The 13,818-nt window shown below is 39.7% G+C and overlaps 1 protein-coding gene across 2 annotated transcripts in view; it reads left to right on the top strand.

The window, feature by feature from the left end:
* The window catches only part of fam171a1 (family with sequence similarity 171 member A1), a 65,556-nt gene that overhangs the window by 23,022 nt on the left and 28,716 nt on the right, over positions 1-13,818 (top strand). For both annotated transcript variants that reach the window (XM_061915638.1, XM_061915636.1), the window contains exons 2-3: positions 5,494-5,721; positions 6,234-6,326. In XM_061915638.1, coding sequence (XP_061771622.1) covers positions 5,494-5,721; positions 6,234-6,326 — 321 coding nt within the window. The remainder of the gene's footprint in view (positions 1-5,493; positions 5,722-6,233; positions 6,327-13,818) is intronic.

Genomic DNA, 13,818 nt, shown 5'->3' with positions numbered 1-13,818 from the left:
TCTGGCGGTGGTTTGGCTTCAAGTGGGAATATGTCGAACAGACAACCTTAATTTGTCAAGTGTGGTGCTGAAGTGTTGCTATAGAAAGTAGCATCACTGCTAATATGTAGCATCATTTGAAAAGTCACCTGCTAGAGAATGAAGTGTGCTTACTCCGCATATCAACATCTCCTTTCGGTACCACACCACATACCATTAAAATGCCGAGGCAAACATTTCCAGATCAACACCGTATGAAAAAAATAGTTAACAGAATTTAATAACGTCCGTAGTAACCTACCACATAGTGAAGGACAAATACTATTGGATTTCCTATTATGCAGCTCATTTTTATTTGAAACTGATAATGTCTATGACAATCTTGCACTTTCTGTTTTGGAAAGGACATGAATGTTTGTGCCACTGTTTAATAGCTGTTTAATAAATACACTTTTGGTGAATTGACTTAGTTGTGATTTCCCTCTCTGCATGGAAGTTTAAAATGAGCATATATTAATGCAGTGTGAAGTAATGTTTTAATGTAGACTAAAGATGCGCAGATAGGCAATTATATAATCCGCAACCGCATCACTAAAGTCGTCGTCCGCCCGTCATCCACCCGAACCAACATTTTAACAAAACCACAACCGCCCGCCACCCGCCCGTTGTTATATATCAGGAGTCGGCAACCTTTACCACTCAAAGAGTTATTATGATCCGTTTCACAGAGTAAAGAAGACAATGGGAGCCGCAACCATTATGACTATATTTTACACCCCCGCGTCCCCAACCCCGCCCACCTTACCGACGCATGGTCAGGGGAGTCATGGATGCAAAGGATTCTGGGTATTTGTTGTGTTGCGTTTATGTTGTGTTACTGTGAGGATGTTCTCCCGAAATGTGTTTGTCATTCTTGTTTGGTGTGGCTTCACAGTGTGGCGCATATTAGTAAGAGTCTTAAAGTTGTTTATATCACAACCATCAGTGTACTCTGTATCACCCAGTATGCCTTGCAGTCGTGTGCGTGTGTCTGCGGAAGCTGCATACATGTTGCTGGACTGGCAAGCAGTTTGTACAAGTTGTAGAAGGCGTTAAAAGCAATGGCTTCATAGCACTCCGTTATTCTTGTTATCTGGATGACCGCCAGCAGATATTTGCAAGAACGTTTGCGGCTCCTATTGTCTTCATTTCTTTGTGACACTGGTCAAAATGGCTCTTTGAGTGATAAAGGTTGCCGATCCCTGAGCTATGTATATTAAATATTTCCGACTGGTTCAACCGCCACCCGCCCGGATCTATTTAAAATCAATTTTTTCGTCATGTCCCCCGCCCAACCCGCGGTTTATCCGCGGACTCCGCGGATGAGACCGCAAAACGCGCATCTCTAATGTAGACACATAGAATCGTCATACTGCTGTGATTGTATGCATCAAGTGTTAATTCAAGGCTATGGCAAAACATCTAAATTTATTAGATTAGATTAGATAGTACTTTATTTATTCCGTCAGGAGAGTTCCTTCAGGAAAATTAAAATTTTCAGCACAATCCCATTCAAGATCAGACAAACATTACAGGGAGACAGAACAGGATCGCTGACGGGTCTGCAGGCTTCCAGCGCCCCTTACAAAAAAGATGAGATACAGGTAGACAAGGGGGTTGGGAGAAAAAAACAGAAGATTAAAATAAAATAAAAAAATGTCGTGTATCGCGATATGGCCTAAAAAATATCGAGATAATCAAAAAAGGCCATATCGCCCATCCCTCGATATATCGCGGGGTTGTCTCTGTGCGATATAGAAAATGACTATATTGTGATATTCAACTATACATTCTCACGCAGTTGCTTTTAGCCTCGAGCATTACACTACAGGCTCTTCCCACTCTTTCCTGTCTCTCCTTCTCACAGACAAGCGCACCTTCTTACATACGTCACATACGGTCGCGTCGCACGCCCTCACATGAGAGGTAGCAGCATGGGTAACATTAGCTGTGATGCTAGTGGAGTGGTGCGAGTGGTAATACGAGAGAAAGAAAGTGCAAATCTGGTAACAAATGAAGGAAAAATTAATTCCTAAGAAAAACAGCATGGGGTCCATCGTCTGGCGGTGGCTTGGCTTCAAACGGGAATATGTCGGTCAAGTATGCGGCAAAAGCGTAGTTACAAAAAGTAGCACCTCCTGCTAATTTGTAGCCTCATTTGAAAAGTCCCCCGCTAGAAAATGAAGAGTGTTTGAAACTGCATGTCAACATCTCCTTTCGGTGCCATACCCACAAAATGCCAAAGGAACCATTTCCAGATCGTACGAAAAAAATTGTCAACAACAGAATCTAGTAACGTCCTTAGTAACCTACCACATAGCAAAGGACATACACTATTTGATTTCCTGTTACACAGCTCATTTTTATTTGACAGTTATTGAAATATCTTGTGTGACATCATGCACAAAAGTGCACTTTATTTATTTTAAACAATTGTAGTTGCGTTCTGTACAAAAAGTGCACTTTGATTTAGTGTTGTTTTGAAATGTCATCTTACTGAGATCATGCACAAAAGTGCACTGTTGCTTGTTTTAAAATGTATCTGACAATCTTGCACTTTCTGTTTTGAAATTACATGAATGTTTGTGCCACTGCTTGATAACTGTATAATAAATACAGTTTTGGTAAATTGACTTAATTGTGTTTTACCTCTCTGCATGAATGTTTGAAATTAGCATATATTAATGCAGTATGAACAAGAATGTTTTAATGTTGACACATAAAATCATCATACTGCTGTGATTATATTCATCAAGTGTTCATTCAAGGCTAATGCAAAATATTGAGATCTATATCGTGTATAGTGTTGTGGCTTAAAAATATCGAGATATCAATAAAAGGCCATATCGCTCAGCCCTAGTATTAAATCACGTTGGACAAGTGCAGAGTTGTAGTGTATGTAAAAAGTAAACAAAGTACACAATATTGCTTATTGGAGACGAAAGTGTACAAACGGCTTATTAGCGTTAGCGTTCCAAATAGTGCTTTTTAAGCACGTTTAACAACTATACAATCTAGCGTCATGGAGAGACTGTGATCACACACTTCAATACACTATTACCTCTGAGATATGTTTACAGTTGTTCCAAAAATGTGAGCAGAGCTGACCCTTAGAAGCAAGTAGATCACAGAAAGTTTGGTCTTTTGTGGCTATCTTAAACGCTATAGTCATCCTGGACATTTTCTCTCTATGCATTTCTCACTTTTTGCTTGTCTGCAAACATGCATTGCCACTTTTGCCAGCTGTTGCATGGGAAAATTGGACAATTTTATATTTTATGCCATTGTTCTCTACAGTATATGAAGTTGGTATGCTGCTTTGTAGTTCTTCTTCAAACTTCCTCACTCCATGTGGGAGTGCAGGGGAGACTCAGAGCTTGTTTAACAATGATGTCACTCCGCTGCTGATTTATTGGATGAGGGCTAGGCGGGGCATGTTGCATTTGTGAGTTCTTGCCTGTCAGTCCGGCCTCCCTCAGGGGACCTTTTTAAGTGATTGCAGCTGGTACCCCTAACCAGCAGATCTCTGTTAGGGGAACAGGAAGTAAGGTTATGACACTCTCCAAGTCAGGATGCAGGTTTGCATTGTCCAGCTCTTCTTTGGATTATCCATGCCACACAATTATAATAGATGGAAGAATGTTGTGAGAGGTCAGAAAGTGGATATGATCGACATCCGCTCAGCTTGTTGTCATTCTTTTGCGAGGGACTGCCAAAACTTACTGCATGACGTGCCATACCACTTTATCCCTGCAAATATGTAATTTGGATCAGGGCTCTGTTTTTAGGCTTGCACTCTGGTTGAACTCCCATAAACGAGCGGTTACTGGTCGACCGTGAGATCCTGGAGTGGGGGGAAGGGCATACGTCCCGGGCTGCTGAAGGTGAGCTCACCAAATTCAGTTGCATTTTAGAATGGGGGAGGTGGACATGTTTAGAACCAGGCATTTAAAAAATCAAAAACCTTTCAGCCATAATTGAATGGTCACCAACCGTCACGTCAGCCGCCAATGATCAAACATTGGTTTGTTGTGTATGTCGCCAAAGAAACCAAAGGTGTGCTTGTTTTGTCTCCATTTATGTGTTTAGTCAAATTCTCGAATTACACAAAGCTTATGGTTGCAGGATATAGACGATACACGATATAAAGGATATACATTTGTGAGCCATAATAGACATTAACAAAATGGAGGGTTATGGAGCCTATTAACGCTGCACTTGGGTGGAAGGCACGGCTAGAAAAGTCGCCACCCCATAAACCGTTACACTAAAAATATATTTTAAGCCAGCGGAGCCAAACATCAGCCTATTGAGTACGATTCAAATCAAGAGTAAGATTACTAATTCAATGTTATAATTTTAGTGTACCCCGGCTCCAATGTAGTGAGAAAGTTGGGCCTTTAGGTCAAAAAGGTTAAGAACCCCTGATGTAAACCACAAGGAAGTGTTTTGAATACAAAACCCAAAACCTGTGAAGTCGGTACCTTGTGTAAATTATAAAAAAAAAAACAGAATACAATGATTTGCAAATCCTTTTCAACTTGTTTTTAATTGAATACACTGCAAAGACAATATATTTAATGTTCGGACTGAGAAACTTTTTTTGTTGTTGCAAATAATCATTAACTTAGAATTAAATGGCAGCAACACATTGCAAAAAAATTGGCACAGGGGCATTTTTACCACCAAATAAGTGTTTGATGAGCATTCCTCAAATTTCTCAGTCTTTTTTGCCACTTGTGCCAGCTTTTTTGAAACATGTTGCAGGCATCAAATTCCAAATGAGCTAATATTTGCACAAAATAACAATGTTTACCAGTTCGAACTTTAGGTATCTTGTTTTTGCAGTGTATTCTATTGAATATAGGTTGAAAAGGATTTGCAACTCATTCTATTGTGTTGTTTATTTACAATTTACACAACATGCCAATTACACTGGTTTTGGGTTTTGTATAAAGACAATATGGTATTACCCCTTTTAAAGTCTGACACACAACTTGCTGAAATCACCTGAGATTTGCTGACATCTCATGTGACGTTACACATAATTGTTTTGTTTTTCAACATTTTCAAATTTTAATGCTGCCCTGTGGAATTAATTTATTAATTTTCTTGTCTTAATATTGGCATTATGGGATGTAATACTGGTCAACGTGCAGTATTCCCACTTTATATTAGATAAGGTATTTGTCTTCTGTGGTGTAACCATGTCTGACGAAGGGAAAGGGTCCATTGTTTTAGAGGGGAAGTTCCATTGGTTGGAATCCAGGAAGTTGTCAAGCTGAAGCATAGGTGAGTTGTGGAATGCTTTTTTCTGCAGACTGGATGCAAAGGGCAGCGCAATGAACCAAAGCCCTGCTTAAGAGCTGGTTTTGATTCTAACATTAAGTAGTATGTGTTATGAAGTTGCTCCCTGTCAGGACTTTAACTAATTTTAGCAGAATTTTAGTAATCCTTTGTCTTTTAATTTTACAGATGTGACTCTGAAGGTCCACCTGAGCGATTCCAGCACTCACCAGTCTTTGCAGGGAGCATCTATACAGCTCTTTGCGAACCACACTTTGGTAACCACGGAAACCTCACTGGCTGATGGCAACGCCTACCTACGCTTCCCATATCGCCTGGGGACCCTGTTGGTTGTTACTGCAACCAAACAAGGATATGTGCCAAACTCTGTTCCCTGGACACCCTCCAGACTACCTGGTATGTGTAGAATATTGTGGAAGAGTCTATTTCTTCATGTTCTGCCAGTTATATGAGGACACACCAGGTGTATGAGCTAATGAGTGGCCGGCTCCATTACTAATTTATACGCTTGATGCCAAAAAGCCAGCAATGGGGACTGCTTAAGCCTCCCTTTCACAAATACACACGCTCAGCTCCGCGCTACAATGTGTGTGAGTTATAGCGCTTTGTGGCAGTAAATTAGGGGGGGGGCTACCAAAAGTCAACGAAACGACAACCAATTGGATTATCACGCTTACCTGTTTTGAACAATGGAGGAAGGAAGTAAGGGAGAGTAAAGAAAGAAGTCTGCTTGGTCAGACCAGTGTCCTGTTCTGCTGACAGGAAGCAGGCTTTATTAAAAATGCATAGAGATGGTTTAATGACGTGTTACTGTATGTCTGATCGTGTTCAGTGACTTGGAGTTGCCAGCTTGTTTCCAACTATGATTTTATTTTTGTGCAGTTAATGCCTTGTGTTTTGTTTTCCAGTGTTTTCCTCCATTAGCCTGAGTCTTCTACCTGAGAGACCCGCCACTCTGACGGTGTACGAAGATGTTGTGGAGATTGTTTCTGATTTTCAAGGTAAAGCCATTGCATGTTTTTCCACTAATTTGAACTTAAGCCATGCGGTTTTGAAGCTGCTGTATAGTGAGTGATGCTATACGATGGTGATTGTGTTAGAGCATTGGTCCCCAACCTTTTTGTAGCTGCGGACGCTTGATAATTTATTTTTTTAATTACATTTTTTTTTTTTTTTTGGTCATGAAAAAGGGGGGTTTTTTGGGTTGGTGCACTAATTTTAAGTTTATCTTGTGTTTTTTAAGTTGATTTAATAAAAATAATAAAATAAAATAAAATAATAATAGTAATAAAAAAATCTTCTGCGGCCTGGTGGTTGGGGACCACTGTGTTAGAAAGAGCTGCGATCGTTGCTACCCACCCTAGTACTGGTTGTAAACCATGTTGTTCTTTGCACACGCACAGATAAAAAGTAGAGGGATTTATAGTCTTGCTTACCTGCATCCGTTTTGCAATCATTTTGTTCGCGAACATCGTTATAGTGGGTGGGCATGTGCGAGACAACCAAGATTGACAGCCATGAAAGCCAATCAAATCCCACTTTTAACTATGAAAAATATGAACATTTATTTGTAAAATCTGCTCTCTTAAACCACTATTGGTAACATATGATAGCCATTCGTGGTGTCCTTAGATTTCCATCCATCCATTTTCTACCGCTTATTCCCTTTGGGGTTGCGGGGGGCGCTGGCGCCTATCTCAGCTACAATCGGGCGGAAGGCGGGGTACACCCTGAACAAGTAGCCATCTCATCACAGGGCCAACACAGATAGACACCATTTACACTCAGATTTGTTTGGTTTAAAACAACTAGTGTAATCTCGAGTTAACAACATATAGATAGTGTCTTTTTAAGTGACGTCTTGCAAAAAAGCTTCATTAAAGCTGCCGAGCAGGGGTCTTAAACGTTTTCTAGGCCTAGGGCCCCCAGACTGATTAAGAGATAAAGCGGTGACCCCCTACTTATAAATCTTGTATAAAAGGATGTTTTAAATTAAACTGGTCTTAAAAGTATGTTATTTTGCAATACAAAGATAATACATAATAAAGTACTATGCTGCTAATAGCAAACCAAGTCAATGAGACTTGGTGCGCTAATTACTAGCTAACAACTAGCACACCAATTGCTAGCTGACAACTGGCATGCTAATCACTAGCTGCCAACTAGCATGCTAATCACTGGCTGCTAATCGCTAGCTGACAACTGGCGCGTTAATCACAAGCTCAAAAACAGATACCTTATTGCAGTGTTTGAATTTTAAAGTTCCTCAAACGCCAGGCTAATATGAGGGTGTGGAGGACATTAGTGGGGTGTTTATTGCTCCGTATGTGATAGTAAACAGCCACTTACTTTGTATGGTGAAGATGACTGGATAATTAATATGCCAAAATGACGGAAAAGACTGTAATGAGAGTGGAAGATTGTAAAAATAACGGGAAAAAGTTAACTACAATAAAAAAATTAGTTTCTTCCCCTGCTCACCCTGCTACCATGATCCATGCAACCGCACCAAAGGCAAATGTGCTTACTATATTGTACAGTGCAACCCACAACCAATTAGTGCTGTGCAAAAGGTGGTCAATCTCTCTCTCTCTCTCTTTCTCTCTCTCTCTCTCTCTCTCTCTCTCTCTCTCTCTCACACACACGCACACACACACACACGCACACACATTATTACAAAAGATCAATTACCCATCACCAATGTACTTGTGGGAGACAGACATCATGCAACAAATATGTATCTAAAATGAGAGCCAATTTGGCTAGAGTCCAATTTATACAAAATTCCTTATCCTGAAAAGTTCCAAAGTTGCTTCGAATAAGTTTTGATTAAACTCTTGTATGCAATTTGAAAGCCACACCCGAAAAAAAGAAACACAGACAGATGCAGCAATTTATTGACAATCGCAAAGGTATATAGTTAATTTTCGTTTACCGGTCGACTGATTGACTGACTACAATCAGTGCAGTCTTACAATTGTACACATTTGTAGTGCACCTGGATATCGAATTTAATGCTATTTAATGCCATTTAAGGTGTTAATTTTCGCGTAATTCATTAAATCCTTTTTAATGTTTTAAGATTGTTGAACCAGCAGCACGCATCTATAATCTGTAACACAATTTCTGTGCCGGAATCTAGACAACCGAAACATATACACACTGACATCTAATTAGGTGCGAAAGGCTGTGGATTACTGTACATCACCAGTGCAGTTGTGCGTCTGGAATGAGTCAAACGCAAGAAAATGCACAATGAAAACCGTAGGTAGAAGACATATTATAGTAATATATTTCAAAAATCGAACATTAAAAAAATTGCCAGCAGACACCAAAACGCATCAATTTTAATTTATTTTAATCCGCTTCATAAATCATCCAGCAGTAGTAAAATTAGAAAAGGAACGTGCTGAATAGAAAATATGTCTAATATATTTTTTATTTCCGACCGTCCAAAATGTAGGCAAACACATGTAGGATTGAGGATTCCCGTCTGTACATCGTCTGTCTGCAGTTCGAGCACTGATCCTGGAGCCGTTTGGGGAACTGTCAGTTTGCACGTCCTTTTGACACGTCCTAAATAAAACACAAAATAGTGCTCTAAAAAACCGTGTTGATGAATCAGATTGCTCATGCTAAATTATTATAATGGAATATTCTCCCCCAATATTGCAGGCGTTTTGACGATTAGCATATATTTAGCATATTAATGAAGTCAGAGCTTCTAAATGGATTGCTTGCCTAATTGTGCTAACCTAACAGACACATTCCACTTTACACAAGTTTAATAAATCAGCTTTGCGTGTGCTATCAAGTTTGAACTGATGTTAGACACATAAACCTGTGGTAAACCAGGCCCAAAATGCGTTATAATTCCAAGAGAGTTTGTTTCATTTTGTGAAGCAGCAAATGCGCGCTTTAGGCGCTTAAAAAAAAGCTTTATAATGTTTCTTATTCGTGTTTGCTGATTTTAACGATAATACACTTCACTGCACATGTAATAAATCACCATGTTGAAGATTAAAAGTAATTCCACTAGTATTGAATTTGAAAGCAGCTCGCACGGGTATGTGCGCTTCAGGCTCCTAAAAACATCTTCATAATGTTTCCTGTGCTCTATGTATGTGTGTTGATTTTAAAGATAATGCATGTGTTATTGTTCATTTATTAACCCCGCAACCCCGAGAGGGACAAGCGGTAGAAAAAGGATTGGATGGATAATAACAGAGGCGTAACTCCACCAAGTCAGCTGTGGCTGCTTCTCCAAGCTTTTGATTGGACAAAATGTGTGTGACAAGTGGTGTATGCATTTATGTGTAGACAGTTTCAAATCTATACTCTTGTGGATGGCAATCGTTTTAACCCTAGATGTGTTTATTCGAAAGTATCTGTTTTTGTGTGGACACTGCCTTAATTGCTAGCTGATAACCAGTTTGCTAATTGCTAGCTCAGAACTTGCAGTGAAATCATTAGTGCTCAATATGTATCATTTATTACTTATTTTTAGTTGTTCATTATGTTATACTTGTGTTACTTTATGTAAAAAAAATCACCTACAAAATATTTGTAGCAATATAAAATGTCTTGAATATCACAATCTCACTGTTAACACCGAAACAAGGTACACGTATGCCCTCATACATATAAACACAATGCCATCATAAGGCTCACTGTAACGCTGAATTTAACATAGAGAACATCCCTAAACTGTTCTAGCACAGTTGCTAATACGAGTGTAGGACTAGGCGATATGGATCAAAACTCATATCCTGATATAGTTTAGCCCACCAAACCTTGTTTTTCAAATTTTTGGGACTAATAGGGAGTCCCAATACACAAAAATAGCTATGAACAAATACAAACTCTGTTTCCATATGAGTTGGGGAAATTGTCCATCCATCCATTGTCTACCGCTTATTCCCTTTAGGAGTCGCGGGGAGCGCTGGCGCCTATATTCTGTTAGATGTAAATATAAACGGAATACAATGATTTGCAAATCATTTTCAACCCATATTCAGTTGAATATGCTACAAAGACAACATATTTGATGTTCAAACTGATAAACTTTTTTATTTTCCAAATAATTATTAACTTTAGAATTTGATGCCAGCAACACGTGACAAAGAAGTTGGGAAAGGTGGCAATAAATACTGATAAAGTTCAGGAATGCTCATCAAACACTTATTTGGAACATCCCACAGGTGTGCAGGCTAATTGGGAACAGGTGGGTGCCATGATTGGGTATAAAAACTGCTTTCCAAAAAATGCTCTGTCTTTCACAAGAAAGGATGGGTCGAGGTACACCCCTTTGTCCACAAATACGTGAGTAAATAGTCAAACAGTTTAAGAACAATGTTTCTTAAAGTGCAATTGCAAGAAATTTAGGGATTTCAACATCTACAGTCCATATTATCATCAAAAGGTTCAGAGAATCTGGAGAAATCACTCCACGTAAGCGGCATTGCCGGAAACCAACATTGAATGTCCGTGACCTTCGATCCCTCGGACGGCACTATATCAAAAATTGACATCAATCTCTAAAGCAGGCGTGCCCACTCTTTTTCTGCCGGCGAGCTACTTTTCAATTGACCGAGTAGAAAGAATCTACCTTATTCATATATGTAATTTATATTTAATTATTTATGAAAGAGACATTTTTGTTAACACGTTGAAAGTGTTTAATGATAAAAGTTGGTGAAATACCTGATTCTGATGACTTGCATTGTTTGGAATCAGACTAGTGCTGATAACGTCCACATTTTCGAATGGAGAGGAAAAAAGTCCTCCTCTCTGTCCAATACCACATGAAAGTGGTTAGTTTTTGGCGTCTTATTTGTCCAGCTTCCATACTGGTTTTTATACATTTTGCAAGAAATACATTGACGGCCAACTCCGTAGCTTGCTAACTTGTGCACGCTAGCTTTCTGAGACTCTTATTTTGTTAGCGCAGGCAGGACGAAGCAGGGCTTTTATTGTGAAGACAGCAGCTGTGCAGTCTGTCTTTAGGGTTTTGACAGCAGGTGGGCGCGAGAGTGTTGAAATAAAAAGTGTTTCTCGCCCTCCTCTCAGTCATGTTTTCTTAATAATGATCTGGCAGCAGCCAGCGTCAACTCAGAAGCCGTGACATGAATGTCAATCAAGAGACGAAAGTGACCTCGTAGTAAGGATTGATGATCACAAATTTTTTGTTTTATTTTTTTAATGCTTGGTTTGCGATCGACTGACACACCCTCCACGATTGACCGGTAGCCCGCGATCGACGTAATGGGCATCCCTGCTTTAAAGGATATCACCACATGGACTCAGGAACACTTCAGAAAACCACTGTCACTAAATACAGTTCGTCCCTACATCTGTAAGTGCAAATTAAAGCTCTACTATGCAAAGCGAAAGCCATTTATCAACAACATCCAGAAACGCCGCCGGCTTCCCGGGGCCCGAGATCATCCAAGATGGACTGATGCAAAGTGGAAAAGTGTTCTGTGGCCTGACGAGTCCACATTTCAAATTGTTTTTGAAAATATTCGACATCGTGTCATCTGGACCAAAGGGGAAGCAAACCATCCAGACTGTTATCGACGCAAAGTTCAAAAGCCAGCGTCTGTGATGGTATGGGGGTGCGTTAGTGCCCAAGGCATGGGTAATGTGAAGGCACCATTAATGCTGAAATGTACATACAGGTTTTGGAACAACATATGCTGCCATCTAAGCGCCGTCTTTTTCATAAACGCCCCTGCTTATTTTAGCAAGACAATGCCAAGCCACATTCAGCACTTGTTGCAACAGCGTGGCTTTGTAAAAAAAAGAGTGCGGGTACTTTCCTGGCCCACCTGCAGTCTAGAGCTGTCTCCCATCGAAAATGTGTGGCGCATTATGAAGCGTAAAAAATGACAGCGGAGACCCCGGACTCTTGAACGACTGACGCTCAACATAAAACAAGAATGGGAAGGAATTCCACTTTCAAAGCTTCAACAATTAGTTTCCTCAGTTCCCATATGTTTATTGAGTGTTGTTAACAGAAAAGGTGAACATGCCCTTTCCCAACAACTTAGGCACGTGTTGCAGCCATGACATTCTAAGTTAATTCTTATTTGCAAAAAAAAAAAAAAAGTTTGAGTTTGAACATCAATTATAAATAAATAAATAAATGGGTTGTACTTGTATAGCGCTTTTTTACCTTCAAGGTACTCAAAGCGCTTTGACACTACTTCCACATTTACCCATTCACACACTGATGGAGGGAGCTGCCATGCAAGGCGCCAACCAGCACCCATCAGGAGCAAGGGTGAAGTGTCTTGCTCAGGACACAACGGACGTGACGAGGTTTGTACTAGGTGGGAATTGAACCAGGGACGCTCGGGTTGCGCACGGCCACTCTCCCCACTGCGCCAGGCCGTCCCTCAAATATCTTGTCTTTGTAGTGCATTCAATTGAATATGGGTCGAAAAGGATTTGCAAATCATTGTATTCTGTTTTTATTTACCTCTGACACAATTTCCCAACTCAAATGGAAACAGGTTTTGTAAGAAAAGTAGATTTTGTATAATAGGATCCCAACTTAAGAGGTGTTTTGCGATAAAGAAAAAGCAAAATGATATAATGATGATTATGTTGCTGTGGCTTGTGCACCCCTTTGAGACACTTGTGATTTAGGGCTATACATGTAAACTTCGAATGATTGATTGATTGATAAGAAAAATCTAATATAATTTCCAATCTTCTTTAAAAAAACATTTAGCTATGCTCACTCTTCAGCTAACAAAAACACATCAGAACATGTGAAATAAAGTGCCCTGGTTTTAAGAGGACATGTTTAATCGTCAGCAGCAACATGAAAATAATTTACCTTTAGCATAGGTGTTTTTATTGGTAGACACTATTATAGGACATAAACCCAAATATGTTAGCCAGTGACACCAACCAGCCAACTTTGTCATGATGCTGTGTGACTGGTTGTGTTCTGAAAATTACCTTGAAAAATTACTTCATTCTAGTTACTCATTACTTTACCAATATGTAATTAAATTACGAAGTAAATTTTAGGCGCAAAATGCGGGAAAAGGGTTAAAATTTATTTTAACCACATGTGCGACAGTTTTTTGTTTTTTTTTAAGTCGCACAGTCTATTGTTAAGCCCATTTGCAAGTTAATTTGGCGCACCGTACAGCACTGTTGTACTTAGCTACTTTGTGTGTACTAATTATTTATTACTATTATTAAATACTTTATGGGTCATGTTTTTGCAGCCTGGGGTAATGCTAAATGAAATTGTTGCAGGAATTACATATCCACCATCATAACGGAGATGTGGCTTTTCAGAATGTGCTATGGCAAAATTTGTAAAACCCATCCATCCATCCATTTTCTTCCGCTTGTCCCTTTTGAGGTAGCGGGGGGTCGCTGGAGCCTATCTCAGCTGCATTCGGCGGAAGGTGGTGTACACCCTGGCCAAGTCGCGACCTCATCGCAGGACCAACACAGATAGAGAGACAA

This window comes from Nerophis ophidion, linkage group LG11 (genome assembly GCF_033978795.1).
Source record: "Nerophis ophidion isolate RoL-2023_Sa linkage group LG11, RoL_Noph_v1.0, whole genome shotgun sequence".
NCBI lineage: Eukaryota > Metazoa > Chordata > Actinopteri > Syngnathiformes > Syngnathidae > Nerophis > Nerophis ophidion.
This window is presented reverse-complemented; position numbering and strand designations above follow the sequence as displayed.